General features: G+C 63.7%; 9 protein-coding genes across 9 annotated transcripts; 4 read left to right on the top strand and 5 right to left on the bottom strand.

Moving 5' to 3' along the window:
* Nucleotides 1-147: 147 nt before the first annotated feature.
* JCM10292_002766 (uncharacterized protein) lies at nucleotides 148-2,774 on the top strand (the record flags this gene model as incomplete). Its single annotated transcript, XM_076648122.1, has 7 exons — nucleotides 148-389; nucleotides 460-559; nucleotides 626-920; nucleotides 976-2,090; nucleotides 2,149-2,282; nucleotides 2,339-2,482; nucleotides 2,546-2,774. 7 exons carry the CDS (start codon nucleotides 148-150, stop codon nucleotides 2,772-2,774), a joined length of 2,259 nt encoding a protein of 752 aa, XP_076506345.1.
* Nucleotides 2,775-2,962: 188 nt separating this feature from the next.
* Nucleotides 2,963-5,347, bottom strand: JCM10292_002767 (uncharacterized protein; the record flags this gene model as incomplete). The annotated part of the gene is made up of 5 exons (XM_076648123.1): nucleotides 2,963-3,768; nucleotides 3,832-4,237; nucleotides 4,299-4,475; nucleotides 4,599-4,669; nucleotides 4,774-5,347. The coding sequence occupies 5 exons, from the start codon at nucleotides 5,345-5,347 to the stop codon at nucleotides 2,963-2,965; spliced, it is 2,034 nt and encodes a 677-aa protein (XP_076506346.1).
* A 748-nt stretch (nucleotides 5,348-6,095) lies between these two features.
* Nucleotides 6,096-10,079, bottom strand: JCM10292_002768 (beta-N-acetylhexosaminidase; the record flags this gene model as incomplete). Its single annotated transcript, XM_076648124.1, has 18 exons — nucleotides 6,096-6,167; nucleotides 6,272-6,437; nucleotides 6,509-6,851; nucleotides 6,966-7,045; nucleotides 7,133-7,327; nucleotides 7,416-7,499; nucleotides 7,572-7,676; nucleotides 7,806-7,923; nucleotides 8,065-8,137; nucleotides 8,229-8,351; nucleotides 8,456-8,552; nucleotides 8,666-8,707; nucleotides 8,784-8,847; nucleotides 8,949-8,994; nucleotides 9,054-9,150; nucleotides 9,250-9,526; nucleotides 9,626-9,750; nucleotides 9,805-10,079. The coding sequence occupies 18 exons, from the start codon at nucleotides 10,077-10,079 to the stop codon at nucleotides 6,096-6,098; spliced, it is 2,382 nt and encodes a 793-aa protein (XP_076506347.1).
* A 594-nt stretch (nucleotides 10,080-10,673) lies between these two features.
* TIM44 (protein translocase subunit TIM44) lies at nucleotides 10,674-12,497 on the bottom strand (the record flags this gene model as incomplete). Its single annotated transcript, XM_076648125.1, has 7 exons — nucleotides 10,674-10,694; nucleotides 10,752-10,961; nucleotides 11,023-11,112; nucleotides 11,204-11,540; nucleotides 11,597-11,853; nucleotides 11,913-12,044; nucleotides 12,120-12,497. 7 exons carry the CDS (start codon nucleotides 12,495-12,497, stop codon nucleotides 10,674-10,676), a joined length of 1,425 nt encoding a protein of 474 aa, XP_076506348.1.
* Nucleotides 12,498-12,996: 499 nt separating this feature from the next.
* On the top strand, nucleotides 12,997-13,868 carry MXR2 (peptide-methionine (R)-S-oxide reductase; the record flags this gene model as incomplete). The annotated part of the gene is made up of 6 exons (XM_076648126.1): nucleotides 12,997-13,065; nucleotides 13,155-13,220; nucleotides 13,333-13,386; nucleotides 13,452-13,470; nucleotides 13,529-13,647; nucleotides 13,749-13,868. 6 exons carry the CDS (start codon nucleotides 12,997-12,999, stop codon nucleotides 13,866-13,868), a joined length of 447 nt encoding a protein of 148 aa, XP_076506349.1.
* A 210-nt stretch (nucleotides 13,869-14,078) lies between these two features.
* JCM10292_002771 (T6SS phospholipase effector Tle1-like catalytic domain-containing protein) lies at nucleotides 14,079-15,968 on the bottom strand (the record flags this gene model as incomplete). Its single annotated transcript, XM_076648127.1, has 6 exons — nucleotides 14,079-14,280; nucleotides 14,348-15,081; nucleotides 15,144-15,343; nucleotides 15,407-15,455; nucleotides 15,520-15,732; nucleotides 15,834-15,968. The coding sequence occupies 6 exons, from the start codon at nucleotides 15,966-15,968 to the stop codon at nucleotides 14,079-14,081; spliced, it is 1,533 nt and encodes a 510-aa protein (XP_076506350.1).
* Nucleotides 15,969-16,314: 346 nt separating this feature from the next.
* On the bottom strand, nucleotides 16,315-18,323 carry JCM10292_002772 (uncharacterized protein; the record flags this gene model as incomplete). Its single annotated transcript, XM_076648128.1, has 5 exons — nucleotides 16,315-16,975; nucleotides 17,032-17,104; nucleotides 17,160-17,316; nucleotides 17,375-18,209; nucleotides 18,283-18,323. The coding sequence occupies 5 exons, from the start codon at nucleotides 18,321-18,323 to the stop codon at nucleotides 16,315-16,317; spliced, it is 1,767 nt and encodes a 588-aa protein (XP_076506351.1).
* Nucleotides 18,324-19,967: 1,644 nt separating this feature from the next.
* JCM10292_002773 (YbhB/YbcL family Raf kinase inhibitor-like protein) lies at nucleotides 19,968-21,302 on the top strand (the record flags this gene model as incomplete). The annotated part of the gene is made up of 6 exons (XM_076648129.1): nucleotides 19,968-20,101; nucleotides 20,222-20,293; nucleotides 20,371-20,532; nucleotides 20,594-20,809; nucleotides 20,941-21,046; nucleotides 21,108-21,302. 6 exons carry the CDS (start codon nucleotides 19,968-19,970, stop codon nucleotides 21,300-21,302), a joined length of 885 nt encoding a protein of 294 aa, XP_076506352.1.
* Nucleotides 21,303-21,804: 502 nt separating this feature from the next.
* On the top strand, nucleotides 21,805-24,241 carry JCM10292_002774 (glycosyltransferase family 4 protein; the record flags this gene model as incomplete). Its single annotated transcript, XM_076648130.1, has 9 exons — nucleotides 21,805-22,068; nucleotides 22,129-22,292; nucleotides 22,350-22,421; nucleotides 22,479-22,533; nucleotides 22,592-22,693; nucleotides 22,754-23,235; nucleotides 23,291-23,397; nucleotides 23,454-24,089; nucleotides 24,147-24,241. The coding sequence occupies 9 exons, from the start codon at nucleotides 21,805-21,807 to the stop codon at nucleotides 24,239-24,241; spliced, it is 1,977 nt and encodes a 658-aa protein (XP_076506353.1).
* Nucleotides 24,242-24,272: the final 31 nt, after the last annotated feature.

A 24,272-nucleotide genomic window follows, 5' to 3' on the forward strand; every position in this document is an offset into this window, starting at 1 on the left:
TTTCTCCCTCACGGTGTACTGGCTTTTCTTATCGGCAGTCGTCTTGCGTATGTCCCTGTCGTAGCGTGTCCCTGTATCACGGCCAGATCACGATCTCGTGTGTGCTCCGGTCTCGCCGTCGCCGTCGTCTCTTTGCGTTCGCCGACGATGCAGCCTCGCCGTCGCCGCGAGCGTTCGACGCTGTCCGAGTGGCCGGCGCTCTCGCTGCTCGCCGTGTACCGCGACATGCCCATCCTCGCAGGCCCCGATGCGTCGCACAAGCTGGACGACGCTGCCCTCGAGGCGGCAAAGGTGCTCGTGTTCGCCGCGCCGCTCGAGCGAGAGCCGCCCGATGCTGCGCGCAGGAACCGCATCATGGGCACCGTGCTCGGCGTAGCGGCCTTCGCGCGGTCAGTCTGCGCGTGCGTCTCCGACGGGAGAGCGACAGCTGACGGCGAGGTGGGGGAACGCGCGAAACAGGACATCGGCACCGCCGGGAGCACCGCCAGTGCGTGCAGTGCACTCGTCGAGGCGCAGAATGGTCTGGGTCGAGGCGGAACCAGGCTATTACGTCCACGCCGTGCGGAATTCCGCCCTCTTCTCCTCTTCGCGCCCTTCTCTGACTGCTCACGCTCTCCCATCGCAGTCCATCGCGCTGCCACGCGCAGGCAAACATGCACGACGAGCCTCTTCAGCTACTGCCAGCAGCGCCGCCTCGTCTGCTGCCCCGGCTTTCTCGCTCGACGACGATGTCCTCGTCGCAGAGCTGCGCCAGGCGTACCGCGAGTACCGCCTGCGGTACGGCAGCTTGCAAGGGACACTGGAGAAGGAGGGCAAGGACAAGCTCGTGCAGGCACTCGCAGAATACTGGACCGAGTGGGTGGAGCGGTGGCAGCCAGGCCAGGGAGGGACGCCGTCGCCCATTGACCGCGTCTTGGACGGTGCGTTCCGCTCCTTTCCTTTCTCTGGCCCTACTGACATAGCTTCGATGCGTAGCCGTCCCCCGCTGCAGCCTCCTCACGCCGCACACCTCGGCACAGCTCTTTCCTCTGCTCACCCAGTTCGCCGCTTCCAACCCCTCCGCGCTTCCAACACTCCTTCACGACGCGACGGTCTTGTCTCTCCCGGTTCTTGCATTTCCTCAGCAGACTGAGGCGAAGGCGGAGCAAGCAGCGTCGTCTCGCCCCGCTGCCCCGCCGCTCACGGAAGGCGACCTCCTTGCGCTCGTGCGCTATCTGCACCGCCTCGTCCCGCCTTCGCGGCAGCTCGCCGTCGCCTCCGACCCCTCCGCGCTTTCTGGGTCGAGCTCCGCCCTCGCAGCGTCCTCCTCGAATGCGTGGTCTTCGTCCCTGTCGACCCTCACCAACGGCATGTCGTCCCTCCTCGCCCCGCGCCCTCTCGCGCTCAGCATGCCCTCCCTCCCGCCTCTTCCCGGCCTGTCCGGCTCTTCGCCCTCACCCACTCCTTCGAGCGGAGAAGCGAAGAAGGGATCGAGCCTCCGCGCCGGGTTCGCCGCGCTGCGACGGCAGGAGAAAGACGCTGCGGCCGAGCGGCGCAACGAGGAGGACAAGGTTCGCGCGGCCAAGGAGAGCGAGCAGCAGGCGGCGCTAGGCATTGCTGGCGCCCCCGTTGCGACGGGCGGAGACGGGGGTGGGTGGAGCTTGCGCAACGTGAGCTGGAGCAAGCTCGGCTTCGGCGGCGCGTCTGCGCCCGCACCTGCACAAGTTGCACGTGCCGAGGCAGAAGCGGCGACTTTGGATGCGAGCGGCGAGACAGCAGGCGACCGTGCGGCAGACACGGTGCCCGTCGAGCCCGCGCCTGAAGGCGCAGCACAAGAGCCGGCCGGAGGGGCACCAGCCGATGTCTCCGAGCCGACCACGCCCGCAGTCGAGCTCGCACCTGCCGTGGACGCGGACGAGCTGGCAGAGGCGATTGGCGCCACCCCGGGCGAGGAGCAGAAGCAGGTTGAGATCGTTTCCGCGCATGCGGTTGCCGAGGTAGCGGTTGAGTGCGAGCCGCTGCAGTCGACGGAGGCGCGACAGAAAGTGTTCGAGCTGTACTGCGGCGAGGGCGCACATCGCGACACGAGAATCGACGTGCGGCGGTACGAGGTGCGCAGTCGGTTTCCGCCGTTTCGGGCAGCCTGATCTCACTCTCGGCTTCTCGCAGCGCGGCCTCCTCACGCTCGCCCTCGTCATGCTTCCCAAGACGGATGAGGCGGCCCTCGCTTGGCTCGACTCTCGCGCCGAACGACTGCTCGAAGCGGTCGAGACGCTGCTCGAGGTCGTGCATCCTCCCGCACCGTGCGTGATAGTCGCCCGCGTTGCTCACGGTTGAAGCTGACATGCCACACGCACAGGACTTATCCCAGCCGCCACCTCGTCAAACACGGCGCGCTAGTCGCGTCTTTCTCGCCTCCCGAACCTGACAACGCGAACAGCTCCTCGGAGAACGACTTGTCGACCACCGCTGCCTTGCTGGACTCGTACCGCTCGCTGCATTCGTGCGTATTGTCACGTCCGTCAAGAGTCGGAGGCGGTCCTAATGCTTCATCCTCATCGGTCAGATCGCCCGCCGTCCTCGAATCGCTAACTCGCCTGTCGACCACGCCCTGGGTGCTTCACCGGCGATCGGACGACCCATCATTCCCCTCTCTGTCGTCAGCGGCAGCGTCCTCGAGCCCGACAGACGCGTACGCCGTCCTCGCGGGCCGCAATTCGAAGGGGAAGGAGGCTTCGCTCGTCGACGCCGCAGACGAGATCAAGAAACTGTTGGCGGTTTACAGGACTCCGTAGATGCGTCTCGCGGCGCTCGTAAGAAGCAGACGAACCATTGAAGTGTCCGCACCTGGCACGGGAGAGAAGGCAAAGACTTGAGAAGGGATGGTGCCACTCTCGCAAAGGCACGCTCTTAAATCACGAAGCAGCTCTGCCACTGCACGTCTTCGCCGTTCTATCTCTACAGTGATTCGCCTCTGCGCCCATCACCGGAACACGCCCGGGAGCGGTCTCCCCAGCCCCGGTCCAGGCGTCCTCGACTGCCCCGCGGGCGGGAGCGGCAGCGGCGGACGCGCGCTCGAGCCTGCGTTGGCGCTCGCAACACTCGGATGGACAGGCGGTGGCGGCAACGGCGGCGTGGAGAAACTGGTGGCGGAGGACGCGGACGAGGGCGGAGGGGCGCCGTAGCTGCCATAGGGATCTTGCGGCGGCGGCGGGGGCGGCACACCGTAGTAGCCTCCTGCTGATGTAGGTGGAAGTGGTGGAACGGGCGGCGCGCCATAGGGGGTCGACGCGGGCCGAGGAGGCGGAATGGGCAAGTCGCCGCGCAGAGAGGGCGGTGGAGGCGGAGGAGAGGCGAACGATGGTGGCTGCGGTGGCATGGGAGGGATCGGCGGGTGAGGAAGCGAGGGAGGAGGCGCGAAGGAAGAGTAGGCGCCGGCGAGAGAAGGAGGAGGGGGAGGAGCAAAGGTTGGCGGAGGCGCGAAGCCGGACGGAGGCGCCGAGTGAGGCGGAGGCGCGGCGTAGATCGTCGTCTGAGAAGACGACGGAGGGAGAGTCGGGTACGAGGCGGAGCTTGCGACGTCGCTGCCTGGAGGTGCAGGATGCTGGGGCTGTCCTTGCCAGTAGGCGGATCCAGTGGTCGGGATAGGAGGCATCGGCGGCTGGGGCGGATGAGAGGTGTACGAGCCGGGAGCCGGGGAAGCGTAGCCATACAGCGCGGGCGGTGGAGCCGGCGTTGAGTAAGCGGGTTGTGGCTGATAGTGCGACGAGGTCGAAGCGTGCTGATAGCCTGTGTGCGAAACAACACCGTAAGCCGCTATTGCTTGCGCGCTCTGCAGCGTAGGCACCCTACTCTGTGCAGCGTAGTGCTCGTGCGCGAGCTGTTCGACCTCGCCCATCTGCGGTTGCTGCGGCTGCGCGTACTGCCCGAACTCGCTAGCCTGATACTGGGTATACGACCCGCTGTGCTGTTGTAGGCCCTGAGGCGGTGTCGGGGTCGCCTGTGGGTACGTGGTAGCTGGATAGGAAGGGTAGCAAGCGTAGCCTGCGCTTGATGAGGTCGCTGGATCGGGCAGTTGCTGGTGCGACTGAGGCAAAGGGAGCGAGTGCTGGTAGTACGGCGTCCCATGCGACGCGGGTCGAGCGACAGGAGGCTGAGGGAGCGGTGGACGGCCAATCGACATGGTCGACATCGACGAGGTAAGCGGCGCTAGGTCGGGATCGGGGTAGTCGGCGCTGATTTCAGTCGGAGCAGGAACCTGCGAGCGAGCAAATTAGCATTTCGTGCACCTGCTCATGCCTGTGCCAACCGACACGCACGGAGCTCAAGCTCGCCCTCGAAGGCTGATGCCTGGGCATGCTCAACCCGACTTGACTGCCGCCGTCCCACTCCTCGGTCCCGTTCTCACTGCCCGAGTACTCCTCGACGCGCGAACCCGCGCCGCCGTAAGCGCCTGCGCCTGCGGCGGACGAGCTGCTCGACGTCTTGCGCGTTCGCTGTGGCCGAGGCTCCTGGACAACGGAAGCCAAAAAAAAACGGTATCGTGAGTAGCCGAACGCCCTGAATACCGTAGCGCGCTCATACGCGTCGCGAGAACGGATGAAAGGTTTGCGACTCACGTTTGAGTACCAGGTCAGCTCGAGATAGACCTCGCCGGCGTAGCGGTTCTTGCGTTCGAGCGGTACCCAGTCTGTAGCATCAATGTGCGTCAACTCCACTCCTTCGCTCACATCGCTGGCCGAGCTCGCAAGAGCGGTGCACAACGAATCGTGGGGGAAAGCGGACTGCACGCACCGTCGAATCGACCCTTCTTCAGCGTGTCTTCGAGGTCGAGCTCGCCCTCGCCAATGAGCTTCGGGTCGCGCGAGTCATCCGCCCAGCACGCAAGCTTGAGCACCTTGCGCCCGGGCGGGTATCCGGTCGCAACGGGCGCGACGACGAGCGTATTCGAGTTGCGCTTGTCGAGCTTGCTCGTCCCCGCAGCTGCGCCCGCACCCGCTGCCGCGCCCGGACTCGCGCCCTCCTTGCTCGCGATGCTCGCTCCGCTCGAGGCCGTCGCCGAGCCCGCCGCGGCGGGAAGGACGCCGCCCTTTGGGTTGACGACGACGCCCTCGCCCGTGAGCTGCTCCTCGCCACCGAGCCCGTCTTTGAGGATCTCGAAGCGGAACTCTGCGTCCCACTCGGGCTGCTGCCCTCCACGCTCGATCGTGTTTGTGCGCTTCTTGTGCAGGCCGTACGTGACGGTGCAGTAGGGGTTCTGCTTGCCGAGGCGCGCCTTGTTGGGGAGGTTCTTGGCGCGAATGACGATGACGACGAGAGTGCCGAGGATGCGGTCTCGCGCAGGCGGAGACGGAGGAGGCGGCTGCATCGCGACGGAAAGAGGTGTTGCGGCCAAGTCTGGGCGAGTGCGAGGGCAACGTCGAACCAAGGGCGCTGGACGCGCGCGCAGTGAGTCGTGTGTGGCTTCTCGTAGCTCTGTGAGCCGTAACTGTCAGTCTTCGTTCTGGACGAGAGCCCGAGATGGACCCGAACCTCGAGGACCGTGTCAACGCGTCACGAGCTAGCGACGCGAGCTGCAGGCGGCAACAGCGCGTCGAGAGGGGTTCACAGGAGCTGCAGCCGCTCTCTGTGCGCTCACCTAGTTCCCTTGCGCCGTGTGCGGCCGACTGCGGCGCGTTCGCTCAACGCGGAGGAGCCGGAAGAACGCTCGTCAGGCGCGACAAGGCGAAGCGCAGCAGCTCCTCAATCAGCAAGGAAGCTCTGCTGGTGTGTCGGCGTGCTGCTTGCACCGCCGATGCGAGCGCGAAGAGGCGAAGGACAAGGGTTTCGCGGAAGATTGCCTGCGAGAACAAGGCGGGACTTCTCTGCACGACGTTTTGGACGACAGTACATGCGGCGTTGCACAGGACGAAGCAAGAACGAAAAGAGGCAAGGCGATACAGACCACCAGAGGGGACAACGGGGAAAATGCGTCTATTCACATGCTTCGAGGCGGCAGAGACGGTAGGAGGTGGAGCCTGATGGCCGTGCCTGTAGGTTCGGCAGGTCAGAACGAGGACTGCTCGCGTCGGAGAAAGAGCAACGCCAGACTGACGAACGAGGCAGTCGACCAAGCATCAAACGTACTGCGGGCGCGACGCCCGTGCATAGTCAAGCATGAGCGAGCAGCCGGAACCGGCGTAGACCGTCTGTTCAGGAAGATAGTGAGTGCATATCGACTGATGGGCATATCGACCGTGCCGGCATTGACTAGCCGGCAGCGGCGGAAGAGCGCAGTTCAAGCGAGACGCACCTCGAGCTCGACCTCCAGCTCCTCAATCCTGGTCACACTCGAATCCTCGCGGTCGAGATACGCGACGAGACGCTTGTGCATCGTTTCGAGACGCGCGAGCAGGCCACCGTAGCGCAAGTCGAGCACTTCCCACCCGAACGGCTTGTACATCGACATCCAGTTGTCGCTGCGGGCACGTGAGCGTGAGCGAATCTGCAGTAGCCAATGCTGCTTCGAGAAAAAGGTGCTGAAACGCACCGGTGCAGCTGGTGCAGCTCCTTGACAAGCGCGCGCAGCCTGCTCATGCGGCTCAGCGGCGCAGCACCTCCCAGCGCCTCGAGCTCCTCACGATCGCCGCTCTTGTACGCGCGCTCGAGCCGCTCGCGCAGGTGGCACTTCAGGCTGAGGACGCTCGCGAGGAGGAAGGGAAGGCGCAGGCGCTTGTTGAGCGGGAAGTCGTCGATCGAGTGCGGCAGCGAGACGCGGGTCATCGTGCTGAAGTTGGACGACAGCGCCTGCTCGAGGTATGTGGCGAGGTGCGAGAAGTGCGACTCGAGGTCGTAGCCGCGGTATTGCGGCGAGAGGAACGAGTAGAACGGCTCTGCACCGTCAGACCGTCGCGTCAGCGAATGCCCCTGCAGACATGGCGAGCTCCGGAGCTTATACGGCATCTGAATGCGACATTGTAGCTGAGAGCATCGCGAACGAGACGCACCCTCCCACAGCAAGAATTTGGCGAGGTTGGGCGTGTAGTGCGTCCGCGCGTCAATGGGCTGGCTCTCCGGTTGCGTGTCACTGCACGGAACGAACGTTACCATCATCAGCTCGTGCTGCGCGCATCAGAACACAGAGGCCGATACGACAAGGGGACCGTTAACGCACTCGAGCTTGCTCGCATACACGTAATCGTCCAGGTCGGCGCCGACGATGCCGTCAAACTTGCGCCTGAAGAGCGCTGCGTCAACCTCGTCGGCGTCGCGCGGCGTGTACGCGAGCTCGGCCTGGTAGAGCATGCCCGGGAGTGCCGAGTACAGGTCGCACTCGTTACCTTCGTCGCCCCAAATGGTCGTCATGACGCTGTCGCGTGCCACGCAATGTAAGTACGGAGATCGAGACGGTCCAGTCGAAAGATCGGTGCAGGCGCGAGAGGCAGAACGAGACGCACTGTCGCACTCCTGCGTTCGCCTCCTTGCTCGCCTTCATGCTGGCCCGCACCGTCGCGAACGTGAAAGGCAGGGCGGTCCAGAAACTGGCGACACGCCGACGTTAGCAGCTGCACAAGACTCGCAGTTGCAGCAGCGAACGGGAGAGGGAGGCGCACCGACTCCATGTCCACACGCCGCTCGCCATGAAAGGCGCCTTGCCCGCGAGCTGCCAGTGCTGTGCTATCTTGGCGGTATAAGGGCGCGAGTCGGTGTGGTAGTAGCTGCATCAATGAAATGAGCGCCAGCGTGAGTCCCACGGCGAGCATGGTGAATGTCCTCGGTCGGGGCTGTCCCGCGAGGCAGGGCCACCGGGTGGGAATAGCACAGGCACGCGGCAGAAATGAACGCACTCCCAAAAGACGGTGCCCATCTCGCTCGGGATCGAGTTGGCGAGCTCGTCAGAAACGACCGAGTTGGGGTCGTAGTAGCCCGACAGCTGGTTGTTCTTGGCGGGAAGGCAGAAGAGCACTGCGCGCAATGCGACCATCATGAGCTCCCGCGAGCATTCGACCGCCCGTTTCAAACAGCAATGCTGCCCGCGACCGTGAGCTACGCGGGCAAGCATCGCTTACACAGTCACTCGAACGAGTAGGGCAAGCAGGAACGCACTGTCGGACCAGATCATGGGCTGCAGGCCATGGGAGGTGCAAATCTGGTTGACACGACGGAGGTGATCCGTGAACTGCAGGAAAGCACGAGGGCGTGAGTTGAACATCAATACGCACGACGAGATAGTGGTGCCACCTCGCCGAGCAGCCGAGATGACGACTCACGACCTGTGTGCTGTCCTTGTAGCCGAACAGCTGGCGGTACCGCCCCTCGCTGACGCCGTGCGCCTCGTCCATGCCGATGTGGATGCGCTTCGAGCGCAGCGGGCCCGAAATGGCGCGGATCATCTGCAGGACAGAACAGCGTAAGCACCGTGGCCATTAATAATCACGCTGCAACACAATTCCGGATACATTGAGTAGCAGTGAAGAGCATGACAACGAGAACTTACCTTTTCGATGAAAGCGTAGGTCTCGGCACTCTCGGCGAGCAGCACCTCGGCCGTGTCGCGCAGCTGGCCGTACCGCGGCCACTGGAGCATTTGTCCCCTGTGACAGTACATCAATTCCAGCAAATCAGCTGATGCAGCACACAATGGGAATCCGCGCCTACGTCGGGATGGACGCAGATCGCTGCGAAATGCGGCGAAAGCGACACGCACAGATGCCCAAGAGTCTGGATGCACGCGATCACCTCGATTCCACTGCAGCATAGAGGAGCAGGGCGTGAGCTTAGTCAGCGAACTAGGCTGCTCGGTGGCAACGTGGGCGAACACGCACAGCGCGTAGGCGTAGTCGTCGATCTCGCGCAGTTCTTGCTCGGTGTAAGGCCCGCGAAAGTAGCCTGGCAGCGCGTGAGGTCGTTCATCGTCAGAACTTCAGCAACATGGGCTTCTCGAATAGGCTTCGAGCAAGCGAGAAGTTGACTGGTCGCGTCCGACGTACCGAAGAAAGGCTCGCCGGGAATCTGGTAAGTATCTTCGCAGTACAGCTGCAGGCGGACAGGACTTCAGCGTTGCCTCGTGTGAACAGGGCGGGAACGGAACGTACCTGGAGCATGTTGCTGCCCATGAGCGCCATGTGCCGCAAGAGCGCCTTGACGCTTTCAACGCGGAGCACGCCGTTGCGCGAGCAGTCGATCATGACACTGCGCGTAAGACGTGGTCAGACGAGAAACAGGGGCCTCATCACACAGCGCGCGCGAGGCGCTGCTGTGTCGAACGGTCACGATAGACACCCGACTCACCCGACGGTCTCGAACAAGCATTGCTCCTCCCTCGTCAGCTGCTCTCCGACTCGCCCACTCCACTTGATCTCTCCGCCTCCGGATCCGTCTACGCTGCTGCGGACGCTCTCGTCTTCGACGTCTCCGCCGCTCACCTCGACGGGGACAGACTCGGCCGAGCTATCCTCGTCCATTGCGGTCGATTCGGCGGGAGCAGCCGACTGTTGGGAGAAATTGGACGAGGAGAAATGCGCCAGTCCGCGCGAGATGCCAAGAACGTGGCCGAGTGCGCGGTACGCTGTTGCGCGGAAGGAACCGAGGTCAGTCCCTTCTGTCCAGTCTACTGGTCTGCCTCACTCCGGCTGTTCGGAGCGCTCAGAGGTAGGTCTGGCCTCACCCTCGATGGGGCGGTTGTACGAGACGGTGATGGAGAACTGCTCTCCGTCGGGGACAGCCGTGAAGTCGTCGTGGCTCGGCTCAATCGCGAGTGCGCCGGCGATGAAGTCGGTGCGGTGCTCGAAGCTGTGCTCGCAGATGTCAGCCTGAGCTCGTCAAGCTAGAAAGGAGCGTGTGCACCGGACGAGCCAGACGTCTCCGCTAGCGGAAGCGACGGCGTCATGGCTGTCGACGACGCGGACATTGTCTCGCACGGCGTGGTCTGCAAGCTCTGCGAGGCCCTGCGCAAGCTCTGGCGCGTTCTCTGCGAGCAGGGCGAGGTGGATGCGCGGGAGCGTGCTCCTCGTCGGGAGCGTCGAGGCGGAGGCGGTGCGGAGGGGCACGGCGGGGCGCACCTCGAGCGGGCGCTCGAGCGTGGCCGTGAGCGATGCGAGTGGACTCGCCTGCGAGGTCATCCTGCTTGCTAGCATAGAGCGCTGCAGCGGGAGCACAGCGGCGGCGACGTCAAGCCAAAGGGTTGCGCGAAGAGGCGGTGCAATCTTCTGCTCGCTCTAGCTTGCAAGAGCACGCGCAGGCGGTAAAGGGCTGTACAGCAAGCTTATCGTGCTCGCGTAACCCTCGGGCACCGTCCCCGTCAAGTCTCCGTGGGACAGTCTCCATCGCTTCCTCCCCGCTACCGCCTGAGTTTCTGCGTCGAGAGCGCATTGACGTGTTCGAACGCGTGCAAGAGCCTCAATCGTGTACAGGGCGAAAGGATTGCCGAGCCTGACGGTCGCGATGCGATGGCGAAGCACACATCGCGCTGACCCGAACTCGGAACCCGTCGAGATCATGTCGAGGTCTGCTCTATTCCACGCGCTGCTGCGAAGGCGACGATGCTTGCTAGTGTACCGCGGATGATGGTGAGGGGTGAGTAGGGGGAGACGATGTGCTGCTGCTCGGAATGATACAGGACTGCTGGAGAGGGATGGAAAGCGGAAGGAGCGAGCGCGCTTTTCGGGGATGGGTATAATGGCGCCTAGCGGGAGGTCGAGGGAAGTGGAAGGCGGTTAGGCGGCGCGGCGGGCCATCTGGGGAGCAGGGCATGAGCGAGATGTCTGACTGAAAGGGCAGAGGCGTGGACTTACGTCGATGACCTTCCATCCGCCCGTCTCGGGGTTGTCAAGCTCCTCTTCGACGCGCGTCAACACGGCGACGTAGCCAACCTGCTGAATCTTGTTCTCGTCGCCAACCGCCACCTCGCCCGTCTTGATGTCGCGGTAGGCGAGCACCTCCTGGGTGCGCCATGAGACAACAAAGACGTGCAGGTCGTTCTCGAGGATCTTGGCCGACATGATCTGTACGAGATAACGAGTGAGTATGCGTCTGACGGCAGAGATGCGCGGGTCACAAACGTACGTCGAGGTTGCGGATGTCGAGAACGCGCGATTCGGAGATCAGGGAGGGGCCAATCGAGCCTTGCAGAGTCGCCACGAGGACGTTGAAGGTCTATTGAAGGCAAGATCGAGTCAGTCATTGGTCTGTGACCGGCCAAACACCGGGGCGGGCGCAAGGAGCGACAGTGACGGGAGAAACTTACCGCCTCGCTGGTCCACTGTCGCAGGGTCGGCTGGTCGGCATTGACGTAGGCGTCCACCAGCTCCGGCACGATGTACTCGCGCAGCTCGCGGAGGAAGCTCTCCTGCGTGAACGACGGGTCCATCTCCTTGACCCACCGCGTGACCTTTGCCGTCTCGGTCTCGTCGAACCAGCGCCCGACCGTGTTGGTCACCGTGCGCGACATGACGACGAAGGGGTTGTCCGACTCCTGGTAGCTGTGCGACCACGACGCGAGGGCGTCGGCGAGCGGTTTCGGCAGGCGCGACTCCTTCGGCTCGGCATTGGCAGTGGCGTGGAAGACGAGGGCCTCGCCAGCTCTGTGGAAAATGCGTGAGCGCACGCTTAACTAGAAAGAGGCGAAAATAGTACGCACTCGGGGTTCTCCTCGACCTTTACCCTCGTGCGCGCAGCCAACCCTCCTTCCTTGCTCCGCCCAATCTTGGCCAACCGCGCTTCCCTCCTCCGCCGCCGCGCCTCGCGGTCAATGTATCCTCCGTGGTGCGTGTCGTACGTCGCGTTCTCGAGAAGCTCGGTAATCTCGTTCGCGACAGCCTTGTAGGCTTCCGTGTCGCGGATCGGGGCAGAGGCGGTGAAGGCGGCGTCGCCGACGGCGCGGGCAGAACGGGACAGCTGCAGAAGTTCGTGTCAGAGCTCGCACAAGGACTGCAAGGCGGAGGGAGAGCGCGCACGGTGCGAACGAAGGCAGTCTCCTCCATTCCCTTGAGCGCATGTGCAACAGCGTCGTTCAGGCCAATGCCGGCCTTGCGGAGCTCCTCGGCTGCGGCGGCGAGTCGCGGGTTCTCCTTGATGCTGGCGGTAAGCTGTAGAGTGCGGAAAGAACGCCGTCAGCACGGGTTGAACGACGCGATGCCGGAGGAGGAGGGACGGAGACGGACCCTCGCGCGCTCGTACATGGCCTTTGCGCGCTGCATCGCCTCGCTGTCCTGGACCTTGGAGACCTCTCCGCCGAGCTGCTTGACCGAGTCCTGCCACTCGCGGTTCTTGCGCACCTCGTCGCGCAAAACCTCGACAAAGGCGGCGAAGGGCGAGCGGCCCTCGACAGTCGTGTCGGGCTCCTCGTCCTTCTGCTGCTTCTTCTGCTTGCCATCGGCCGCGCCGTCCTTGGGCTGCTGCTGCGACGACGACGGGTCCTGGAAGCGGGCCGCCGAGGTCGCGATGAGCCGGGCGCCGGGGCGTTGGCGCGCGGCGGGGAGGGCCGCGAGCTGGGCCGGGCGGCGAGCTGCGTGCTGCAGAGTGCGTGCTGCCTGCTTCATCGTCGCACGAGCGTCGCGGGCGAGCGTGGCGGAGCGGCACTCGAGCCGAACCTTCTCGTCGACTTTCCTTGCGTCGCCGCGACTGCCACCGGTGGGTCTGTTCGCTACCTAATCACCCTTGCGAGTGCTACTCGGATCCGAGTACTGCTTCTCGCTTGACGCGCGCGAGAGCGGACTTTGCCGGACGCCGTCTTTTCTCCTCATCGCGTCCTCCAATTGCGCTGCAAAATCTGTAGGGAGCGCACCTTTGAGTGCATTGTGACTCCTGTCGGATCGTGACCGCCGCCTTGTCTACTCTGGGCGATCTGTCAGCACCGCCACCCCGCTGCCGCCCCGCTCATCGGCTGCAGCTTCGGCCTCTCGCTCTTCTCGCGCCCACCTGATGCTCGCTCGCGCGACGACGCTGCTGTCGAGACCCCGTGTCCTCCTTGCTTCGACCTCTGCCCTCGCCGTAACCGCCTACATCGCCTCTGCGCGCTTCCACACTCCGCCTCCAGCCATGACGAACTATCCGCTCACCAAGTCGGACCAGGAGTGGCGCGCTCAGCTCTCGCCCGAGCAGTTCCGCGTGCGTTCGCCGTCCTCGGGTGCTCTAGCAAAGCGATCAGCGCATGTTGCGGCTCGATCGCGAAGGTGGCTAATGCGCCTGGCACACAGATCTTGCGCGAGAAGGGTACCGAGATGGCGGGGACTGGCGAGTACGACAAGCACTACCCGAGCAAGGTGCGATCAGAGACTTCTACGCCTCATTAGCGCTCTCGAGGTCGAAGGACGGCGCCCTCGATCGAGCTGTCCGCTTTTCGTGCAGATCGCTGACCTTGCACTGCGTTCACAGGGTGTCTACGAGTGTGCTGGGTGTGGCACTCCGCTCTACACGGCCGACATGAAGGTGCGTTGCCACTGCTGTTGGCGTTTGGCATTCCGTCGATTGACCTTCTCATACTCGTTTTGCAGTTCAAGAGCGGTTGTGGTTGTATGTGCTCACCTGAGGCCGCGCGCCTTTGGACAACCACTGATCCCGCGATCTGCAGGGCCCGCCTTCTTTGACGCCATCCCCGGCGCGATCAAGGAGCACAGGGACTCGTCGTGGGGCATGACCCGCACCGAGATCGTGTGCGCCAATTGTGGCGGCCACCAGGGCCATGTTTTCGTACGTCGTGTACTTTTAAGGAGATAAAGGCGAGATTTGCGGGCTGACGTCCTTCGTTTCGCCGCCTTCTTTCCGCCTCTTCTTCCTTCCTCCTCTTGCAGCGCGGCGAAGGCTTCAACAACCCGACCGACGATCGCCATTGTGTCAACAGTGTCTCGATCAGGTTCAACCCGGACAGCGACCTCAAGTATGAGGGCCCTGGCGCAAAGGCCAAGGCGTAGAGCTCTCCACCTGCCGTGTTCAGACTGGAAGGAATTGCAATAACGCGATATGTACTATAAACGGACGCTCCTACACTCAAAAGGAGTGACGACAACTGCACTTCGATGCCGCGAGCCCTAGAACGGAGGAAAATGGACAGCATGAGGTGGAAACTGCAGCCATACAGGCGACGACTAGCGAAGGCACGCCCTCTCACTCAACTACTCGATCTACTCGACGAACCGCACCTCGGCCATCCCCCTCCCCTTCTTGAACCGCGCCATGATGTGATACTGCTCGCCCTCGGGGAAGTTTTCGTTGTTGCCCGCTCCGCCGCCGAAGGACGCTGCGCCGCGCGCGTTCAGGCGCTCGCGGACGGAAAAGTGGAAGAGTGGATTGGGCGGAAGGACGCGACCGCGGCCGCGGTTGGCGCTGCACAAAGCGAGAGAAGCAGGTCAGGCTGGCTGACGTGACGAGCTGGGGGGCGAGAACAGCGCACCGGAGGTCAACGTGGCGTCTGTTGCCTTCTGCGTCCCATCGCACCTTGATCGTCGGCGACAGCTCGAGGGTCCACCAGAAGAGCGTCATGGCGCGGCTGCTCATGCGGCTCCACCAGTCTGCGAGGCGCCCGCCGAGCCCGCGCTTACGCTTCTCCTCGGCCGAGCGCTCCTCGAGGCTGAAGCCGAGGTGGTTCGCACGTGGCGCAAGCGCATCCGCCGTTGCTTCGGGCGAAGGGAGCGCGGCGAGGAAGACAGTCGCAGCCATGACCTCGTTGACGCTGTCGTTCGCATCACGGGCCTTGGCGAGGTAGGCACGCAGCGCCGGGTCGAGCTCGTCGTCAGGCCCGTCGAGTGACATGCGCGCGCGGTCGACGAACGGCGCAAAGATGGGCGACGTGGCGATCCGGCTCGAATCGACCTCAAAGCCCGCCTCAACCGCTTCGCGCAGCATCCAGCGCAGCGAGAGGTGCGACAAGGCGGGATTGACGTCGCCAGTGTAGGGAAACTCGCCGCCGCCGACATTCGAGTGTGCGCCCGTGAACCAGACTTCCTTGACGTCTGTCGGTGGGCGGTCCGCGCCGGGCGAGGGCGGGTCATGGATCCAGTGCTGCGGGTTGTAGCGCGCGCGGCCCTCGTCGAGGGCCAACGCCTGGCGGAAGATGTGGATGAATGTGCTGCTGTTTGCGAAAGGAAGGGTGCGGGGGATGATGGCGCCGACGGACGCGACCGTATCCTGCAAGCAGACGCGCGTGAACGAGCTGTACCGGGAGCGCAGCAGCTTTGACGGTGACGCACCCAGACTCCGACAAAGTGGACCTCGACGTCGCGCGAGAAGGTCCGCTTGAACCCCTCAGCGAGCGTCTCCTTCTCGGGCACCAGCGGCGTATTCGCCTTGCGCTTGTAGATGCTGAACGCGAGCGGGATCGATTCTTCGTTGCCGGCCGGGAGGAGACCCACTTGCTGCAGCATGCCGGCGAGAGCGCGCGCAGTATAGGCTGCACGAGGAGGGTTCAGTCGCCGCTCCCGGAGCGGATGCGACAGATGGCAGAGGGACTCGCCGCCGCGGGAAAAGCCAAGGAGGAAGATCTCGTCGCCAGGTCGCCAGTGCTGAATGAAACCACCATGTCAACAGGTGCTCGACGGTGTCGCGAAAGGGACGGGGCAAGCGCACGTTCATCAGGAACTGATAGCCCGCGCAGATGTGCTGGCCGAGCGACCAGGCGATGCCCTCGTCGACCGTCTCGCTGATCTTCTGCCACACCTTGCCTGGCGTCCAGATGGCCTCATGCGTGCCAATAGCCGTGCCAATGCCCGTCTGATAGTAGAGTAGCTGGCGGTCTGGGTCTTCTGATGCAAGCGAGAAGAGCGTCGGGACATTCGTGATCTGCAAGGGGAGATCAGAACGGTCAGCTGGATGGAGCGGGACGACGGGAGCCTCGCCTCGGCATGTGGGGAGGACGAGCAGCAGGCGGGAGGGACACGCACATTGGTTCCGAAAGCGTTGCCCGTCCCGTCAAAGCAGCAGATCAAGCGTCGCCCCCCTGCAGCGCTCGCACGACTCCTCGGTGCGCAGCGTACGTAGCTCGGACGAGGCTCGAAGGGAGGCGGGAGGGCGTGCATGAGAGGAGACAGCGGCGCCTTGGTAGGCATCGCAGCAGTGAAGCGAGAGAAGCATAGAGCAGAAAGCCAAGAGAGAGCGCCTTCGTTTGCTCCGGATATACCGGGAAGGTAGCCCAGCGTGATCGAAGTGGAGAAGAAGGTTCGCTGGACATCCGAAGGGGGCGAGTCACGGCTTGCACGTGATGCAGGGGAGATGCACAGTGGCGCTTGTCCCTCCTGAGCACAGTCAGGGGCGAGAGAGTGACGGATCGGCAAGGAACGTGGAGGAGGCGCGGAAGACGCCGACTCTCACGCTTCCCGTCCAAGACGCATGACATAGTCTTACAAGTTTCTAGGGTACTGTAGATTAGTGCCGATCCCGTCCCTCACCCACCTCGTGCACCTGCACCGCCCCCGTCGCCTTCTCGAACTCGCCAAAGTCGTCGTCGAAATCGTCGTCGTCGGCCCCGGCGCCGTACCGCCCGCTCTTCGTGCTCGCCGCAGAAGACGACGGCGCGTACCGCCCGAGCTGGTCCACCTCGTCCATCTCGAGCTCCTCGGCGCCGCGCTCGCTCGCGCGCTCGCTGGCGAGCACGGAATCGCCATCGTCGCCTGCCCGTCGCCGCTGCTGCGGCACGGGTAGTGCGCTAGTTGGCGCAGGCGCACTTGATGCATTGTCGAGCGGCGCGGCTGCTGCGTCGGGTAGACCGCCGAACAGCCGCCCGAGCCACCCCTGCCCTTTCCGCCGTGGCTGCTCTTCCACGACCGCGGCGCCGCTACCCCTCGCAGCTTCCACATCTTCGCCAGTATACGAGCGGGCAAAGTTCGGCTTCGTCGGCGAATTAAGGTCGGTCGCCGCCTCGCCGGAGGGATCGTCGAACGGATTTTGAGGCGGCATGGTCGAGGCGGTCGAGGCGGAACGATTTGCGCGCGTCGGACGCGGCGGCTTCTTGAGCGAGAGACAGACGACACCGGCGATGAGGACAGCGATGGATAGCCAGATGCAGACAAAGATCGAGGTGCGGTAGCTGCGGGACAAGGAGGTTCAGTACGAACGAATCCGGAGCAAGGGGAAGCAACTTGCGTCTTAGTCTGATCGAGGTAAACGAGCGAGTTGATGAATCCGCTGGTTGTGTAGGTCGAAAAGACAACCGGAACTGCAGAGGATGGATCAGCGCTGTATTGGGAGGCAGATGAAGAGAGCCCACCTACCGACAAAGGTCGAATCATAGCATTTGAGCGCGAGGTTGAGAGCGTAGACTTGCGTGACGGCACAGACGACGAGGAGAATGACGATGAGCCACGAGAGCGGGTGCGTGAACTGGTTGGCCTCGTTCGGGTCGGTGTGGTTGATCGCGCTCGTGACGAGCTGCAGGAGTTTGAGCATCAGCAACAGCCATGCGAGACGGCGAGTGACGTGGACAAACCTTTACACCACTCTTGGCCAGGATCAGGGTCTGTCCCGCCAAGAGACCGCTCATGACCGACCACATGAAGGCGGCGAGCTGGCGAATGCTCGAGTCCGGCCTCGACTGGGTCCAGCGCTCGATGCGCACCTTGACGAGCTGGCGCACCTTGCCCTGGCGGCGGTGCCACGCGTCGCGCGCAGCCTTGACCTTGCCGACAAAGCCCTCGCCCTCGTACGGGTTGACGATGCGGCGCCCACCGCCGCCGGCGATCATGGCGTCGAGGCCGTTCGAGTCGGCGTCGCCGCGCTCGTCGCCGATGCGCGCCATGCACACCTCGTACGTGATCCGGCTCGTCCACCACAGGAGGACGGTCACGATCTCGAGGACGGTGAGGTAGACGATCCAGTCGGCGCGGCCCCAGATCTCCTTGAGGAGCGCGAGCGAGAGGTTCGCTTCGGCGTCGATCGAGTCGGTCTCGTTGCGGATATTGCTGAAGACGACGACGCCGACAACGCCCGTGATGATGACGCCTGTGCCGATGAGGTCGAGGCGGGTGACGGGAATGCCCGCGAGGAGGTAGGCGAAGATGCAGTTGAAGATGAGCGAGGTCGAGCCGAGCGGCGCGACATACTCGGCACGGAGGAACTCGAGTGCGAGGGTCGAACCGATGACCTGCGACGCGATGTATAAAGCGTTGCCGAGGACCCAGTACGGACGGAGGAAGTCTGGTCGTCGTTGTGCGGCAGGGACGCTCATCGCGCGCGAGTAGTCGAGCTTGGTGATGTTGAGCCCCAGGGCGTTGCAGAGGGACGCGCCGAGCGTGATGAAGAGCCCAATAACGAAGTCGGCGGCGCTGGAGAAGCATGTCATCAGCGTGGCACACTGCAAGGTACGCAGACCGGTTGGCACGCGGAAGTGAGACGTACCCATAGGTGCGGGGCTCGTACAAGTCTGTCTGGTTCTGCATGGCGACTCGACGAGGCCTCGCTGAGGCGATGAGGCGGTGCGGAGCGAGCGAGAGCACCGCGGCCGACCGAGCGCGGATGGACCTGCTGGCAGGCTTGTAGCTCGAGTTTGGGCCTCTACAGGCGTTCAGTTGCGCAGTCTGGCGAAGCGAAGGAGGCGTCGACCTCGAACCGGCAAGCGAACGCCGAGGTGTCACCTCGACGACACCGCTCGCATCCGCCGGGTGGGTGCTTGCCCACCTGAGAGGGCTGTCTGGCCTCTGCTCCGAATCTTGTGACGTGCGCCGCAGCTTCCCGCTGCCTGAACTGTGCTCCCAACTGTGATCCCTGGCTTCATCAGTTCTGCGGTTGAACACGTCCCGCGCTGCTGTGAGCTGGTCATTCTTGTGAGTTACAGCCTGTTGCAGGCTTTCGTGTTGTGTTGAGCGGTCTTCTTCGCTTCGGAGCCGTCCAGGCGACTTCGGATCGCAACGGATGCTCCCGTCCTCCCTTCCGTCTGCGGCCGACGCCATTCCGTGCACATTCCCGAACAGCGTGTTCTGTTAAACATTGGTTGGGTCGCACATCGTCGTGCTCAGACCGCGCCGTTGCGGCCCTTTGCGGGTCTGTCTTCGCTACAGATTGGCTGTATCTGCTTGCTGCTAGTTTCAAGCTCAATTGTTCTTCGACGGCCGCCGGCAGGGTGATACCGACGGCGGTGTCGAATCCTCGCGGCCAGCCCCCGTCGGACCTATCCAGGCAACGGCGAGTTCAGCGGCTTTCACACGTGCCACATATCGTCGACGCCTGTTGAGGTGGTCCTCGTCCGGTACCTCAGGCGAAGCAATCAAGTACGTCGTGGATGACTCTCTCCGGAGCGGGGTTCTGTCGTCAAGAGTCGGAGGATCTCCCTTGACCGGAGGTAGCATCGAGACCAAATCGAGACCTTTCGGAAACGACGCTTGCTCCTCCATTTTCATACGACTTGAATCCTTGTGCACCCCTGTGATGTCTTGCGCCGATAAAACGACATCAAACAGATTCTCATTCGGTCTCGGAAGCGATGCAAGCACATGCGCCCGAGTGTATGCGTCCGCTCGAGAGGGGCGTCTCTCTGCGCAGGTTCGAGGGGAGAGGGAGAGAACGGGCGGGCGTCAGCGTCAGGGCTTGGCAGGGGCTGAGGTTTGGGCTAGGCGGCTCGAGCTGCCGTCTGGACACCCCTTGCGGAAGGACCGCGGCCGGGGGCGAAGCCGGGGAGGCCAACCGGGGAGGTGGGCGGGAAACAGCAGCGGTCTGGGGAGGTGGGTGGGTCCGCCGAGTCTGTGAAGCGCTAGCGAGGGCTCACAGGTGCCGCTGGGCGGCTTCTCGAGAGGCGAGAAAAGGGACGAGGAGCGAGCGTCGAGCGTCGAGGGGGACGAGGAGGGGACGAGAATCGCTTCCAGCTCTACGACACGAGGGCATGGGAGAGCACGACAAGGCAGTCATTCACGCGCTTAGAGGCCGTTCTGCTTCGCTCGACGCCCCTACGGATCGCTCGATGCCTCGCCATCCTTGCGAGTCCGCCTTGCCGAGGAGGAAGCACGCACCTCGCTCCCTCTCTTCCCGCCCCTCGTTGCTGTCTAGAGCCGCGAGAGACCGTCGCACTCCTTCCAGTAGAACCCGCCACCATGCTCGCTGCTGCTCTCGTCTCTGCCGCCCTCGTCGGCCTCGTCCGCGCCCAGGACATCCCCGCCGTCGCCTCGCCCACAGACCTTGCGCTCGTCTCTGCGCAGTACGAGAACAGCGGGTTCTCCCAGGGCGGGTCAGTCCTCCCTCGCACTCTCCGCGTCTGTCTCTCGCGACGCACAGGAGACGCGACGGCGACGCGTCCGATTTGTTTGTCGCGCGACAAACCGCTGACTTGAGTTCCGTGGGCCCGCAGCAATGCCGGCTTCGGCATCGAGCTCGACGCCAAGGCCGTCCTCACCGTCGTCTACCCCTTCGGCGCCGTTGAGTGCGTCTCGTCTTCTCTCGCTTCCGCGAACGCGCTTTCGTCCCCGACGCCACCACTGACACGCGCTGATCTCGCAGGAATGGCGCCTCGTACACCGTTGACCAGGTCTCGGAGGGCCCGGATCTCTACGTGACCCCGGCCGAGTCGACTGTCGGCTGGTTCAACTCGTCGTCGCGCTACACGGTCGCCCTTGCGGACGCTTCGTCGCTCGGCGACCCCGACGCCGAGGGCAACTACCGGTGCGTGCCGCCAGAGCTGACGTCTGCAGTAGAGAGGGGCCTGACTTGCTCGGCCCCGCAGCCACTTCCTCGCCAACTCGCTCGATGGCGCTGCGGCCGAGGGCGACAACCTCACCTTCACGCCCTCCAACGGCCAGGTCATCACCTACTACGCCGCCCCGGGCCCGATCGAGGGCACCGGCCCGCACCGCTACGCGTGGCTCCTCTTTGAGCAGCCGACCGACTTCTCGGCGCCGTCGAACCTCTCGACCTCGGGTGTCAACCCGAGTCACTGGTAGTAAGTCCGCCTTTCTACCTTTCGCGCAGGAGAAGCTTTGTTATATTTGCACATCTGCGGTGGCGCTCGCTCATGCGAAAATGGCATGCTCAATGTGGGATGCAGAGCACTCACCCTTCCATCTCACACAGCGTCAACTCGTACGTCGAGGAGACCGGCCTCCAGCTCCTCGCTGCGTCCTTCTTCACCGTCAGCAACGGCGACGCGACCGGTTCCGTTGCCGAGACCCAGGCTGTCGTCCGTTCCTTCGCATTCGTGCCCCGTCGTGAAGGCATCCTGACTGGCTTACTCACTGCAGAACACGGCAACCCTCTCCGCCGCTCCCTCGGCGACCTCGGGCGGCTCGTCGACCTCCGCCGGCTCGTCATCGGAGACTACCTCGTCGGGCTCGCCGTCGGCCTCCGCCGCGCCCGACAGCGGCGCCGCGCAGCTCGTCCTCTCGGTCGGCGCCGGTGCGCTCGGCGTCGTCGGTCTCGCCGCCGCTATGCTCTAAGCGAGCAAGTCGGTAGAATGAAAGGGGAAATGGAGGAATCGGAGGATAGACACTTGGGCTCGATCGGCGTGCCGCTTTCTTTCGCTTTCTCTTCGCAACTTTCGCAACGCACTCCTCTTCGACTCCTTCTGTGTGCAATCATCCTTGCGCCGCATTCTATTTCAGGTTTCGGAAGAAGAGGGGCGAGCCGCCACGAGCGTGTTTGCCGCAGAAGCTGCCATCTTTCCTGTGCCCGGCCTACCCGCGCAAATCTTGCGTTGCCGTGATGCATGCTCGTGCAAACTTGCCGAACGGAGTCAAGCTAGACCAAAAGGAGCGAGCTGGAGGCGGGCGGCATGCGAGGAGAACGTTCGTCTCGACGGCGTGCGCGGCGTCGACGTCTGATTGGCTCACATCGCTCCGCTTCGTTGGCGCGGCACGCTGTGCTCGAGCCCGACGCCATGTTTGTGTCCTTGCTGCTGATCTTCACGCTCTGTTCGTGCCGCCGCACACCAGATCAGAGATGAGCGTCACTGCTTCCGCGCCGACGCCGCTTTCACGCCCATCCGGGCGAGACCTCGACGCGCTCGAGAGCGCGCGCGTTCCAGTCTCGAGCGCCCACAACAACGGCTTTGACGACGGCAGCAAGCGCCCGCTGCGCGTCGCAGTCGTTACCGAGAACTTTTTGCCCAAGATTGACGGCGTGACCCGCACGTTGGCCATGCTGCTCGAGCACCTGCAGGCAGAGGGGCACGAGGCGCTCGTGCTCGGACCGTCAACGCCACTCGTACGTGTTGACACCCAACAGCAAACCTAATTGAAATCTGACAGCCTTATGCATTCGCAGACTTCGTACGCGGGCGCGGAAGTGGTTTCGACGCAGGGCATTCCGCTCATGGGCGTCTACCGCGGACTCGGGCTCAACTTCCTGCGCCCGCGGTTCATTCGCAAGCTGCGCGAGTTCGACCCGGACGTGTGCATGTTTGTCGACCCGATCTGGCTCTGCGCTCAGTGCGTCTCTTTCCTCTCGCGCTGGCACCGAGACGATCCTGACTCTGGCACGCGCAGGACCATCCCCGCCATTCAGTTCTACTTTCCGGACATCCCCTTGATCAGCTCGTATCACACCAACCTGGCAATGTGCGTTTCTTGTGGCTGGTCTGAAATCGGCTCAACTGACTTGCAGGGGTCCTGCAGGTACGCCACGCTGTTCGGCTTCTCTTGGCTCACACCCGTCATGTGGGGTCTTCAGGTGTGCTGATACTGCCCGCTCTGTAAGTCAGCAAACGCTTACGCCCGCACCCTTGCAGCGTAACCTGCACAGCCGGTGCAACTACACCTACTGCCCGTCCCCCTCTACCGCACGCATGTTGGGCGAACAAGGCTTCGATAACGTGCGGTTGTGGCCGCGGGTGCGCCCAAAACCATGCCGAGTCCGACTCGCAGCGCGGTGCTGAATTTGACCTTCTCAGGGCGTCGACGTCGACCTTTTCCGGCCGGAAGCGCGCGACTTTGGGCTGCGCCAGGCGTGGGGTGTCGAGCCGCAGGATCTCGATGCCGACCGTCCGTCTCCACGGGTACAAGCCTTCGACGCCCGCAACTCCCTCTCCGACGACTTGCCCCCGCTCGACCTGCCGCCCCCTTACACCGCTCAGCCCATCTCGAGCTTCTCCGGCACGTCACCCAGCAAGTTGGCCATCCTCTACGTCGGCCGCGTCTCGTGGGAGAAGAATCTCCGTCTCCTAATCGAGGCAATGCGCGGGCTGCAGGAGCCGGACACTGCAACAGGCCGCCCCGCGTGCCAGCTCATCTTTGTTGGTGACGGACCGGGACGCGGCGAGGCCGAGTCAATGTGCGCGCAGTACGGCTTGGATGCCCTCTTCCTCGGGTTCAAGAAGGGCCAGGAGCTCGCAGCGGCGTATGCAAGTGCCGATGTCTTCGCCTTCCCGAGCTTGTAAGTCTTCGCGAGTCGCCTCAGGAAAAGCTCCACTGACTTGTGGGGCCCACAGTACCGAGACATTCGGTCAGGTCGTGTCGGAAGCGCAGGCTTCAGGCCTTCCTGTCGTCGGCCTGAAGGCGGAAGGCGTGTCCGACCTGGTTGAGCATGGCAATACTGGTATGTGCTGGTGTTCACATTGCAGAAGGAGAGATCGTTGACCTCCTGGGTGCCAGGCCTTCTCCTCGACCTGAACGACCTCGTTGCCGGCCCGGCGACTGCTGCCGAGCGCGATTCGTCGACTCCTCGCCCTGTCATTCCCTCCGACCCGCACGCTCTCCTCGACCCCACGTCTCCCACCTATCCGCTCGCCGTCTCCCTCTACCGTAACCTCCTTGTCTCGATCGCGCTCAACCACGAGCACCGCCGCGCGATGGGCTCTGCGGCGCATCTGGCCGCCTCGAAGCGCTCGTGGTGGGGCGCAATGGAGCAGCTCTGCGACGGCTATCGCGAGCTGGCGGCGCTCAAGGCCGAGCGACGGGCTCAGCGCGCTCGCAAGAGCGACGGCCTCACGCTTTCGCGCACCTCGACCATCGAGTTCGACGTCGTCTGCGAGGACGGGAGCGAGAAACCTGCCGGCGACGACGACGCCATCGAAGCGAGCGCGTCTGCTTCCGCTCCGAAGCGGAAGAGGCTGCTCGCCTTCAGCCGCACGGTGCGCAGGACGGGCGGCACATTGCGCGAGTCTTCCGTTTCGCTCAGACCGCTCAGCTCGTGGCTGGCCCCTCAGCCGCTGGCGGCAGGGTCTGTCGCACAAGGCGGCACCTACAATACCCTTCTGCCGGTCAAGGGCGACGGGCAGATGATTGCCTGTGCGTCGCTTTCCATTCTCTCAAGTGCCGGGGCTTTCTGACCGTCCGTCCGCACAGACCGCCTCTTCGAAGCCTTCCTCCTCCTTGTCTTGATCTCCTACACCATTCACTGGGTTTCGCATCTCGAGGCCCTCTCCTTCCTCCGTATCTAGACGTCCTCCCTTCTGCCCTTCGCATTTCTCT

Source organism: Rhodotorula paludigena (genome assembly GCF_050403205.1).
Source record: "Rhodotorula paludigena JCM10292 DNA, Rt_paludigena_JCM10292v1_ctg13, whole genome shotgun sequence".
Classification (NCBI taxonomy): Eukaryota; Fungi; Basidiomycota; class Microbotryomycetes; order Sporidiobolales; family Sporidiobolaceae; genus Rhodotorula; species Rhodotorula paludigena.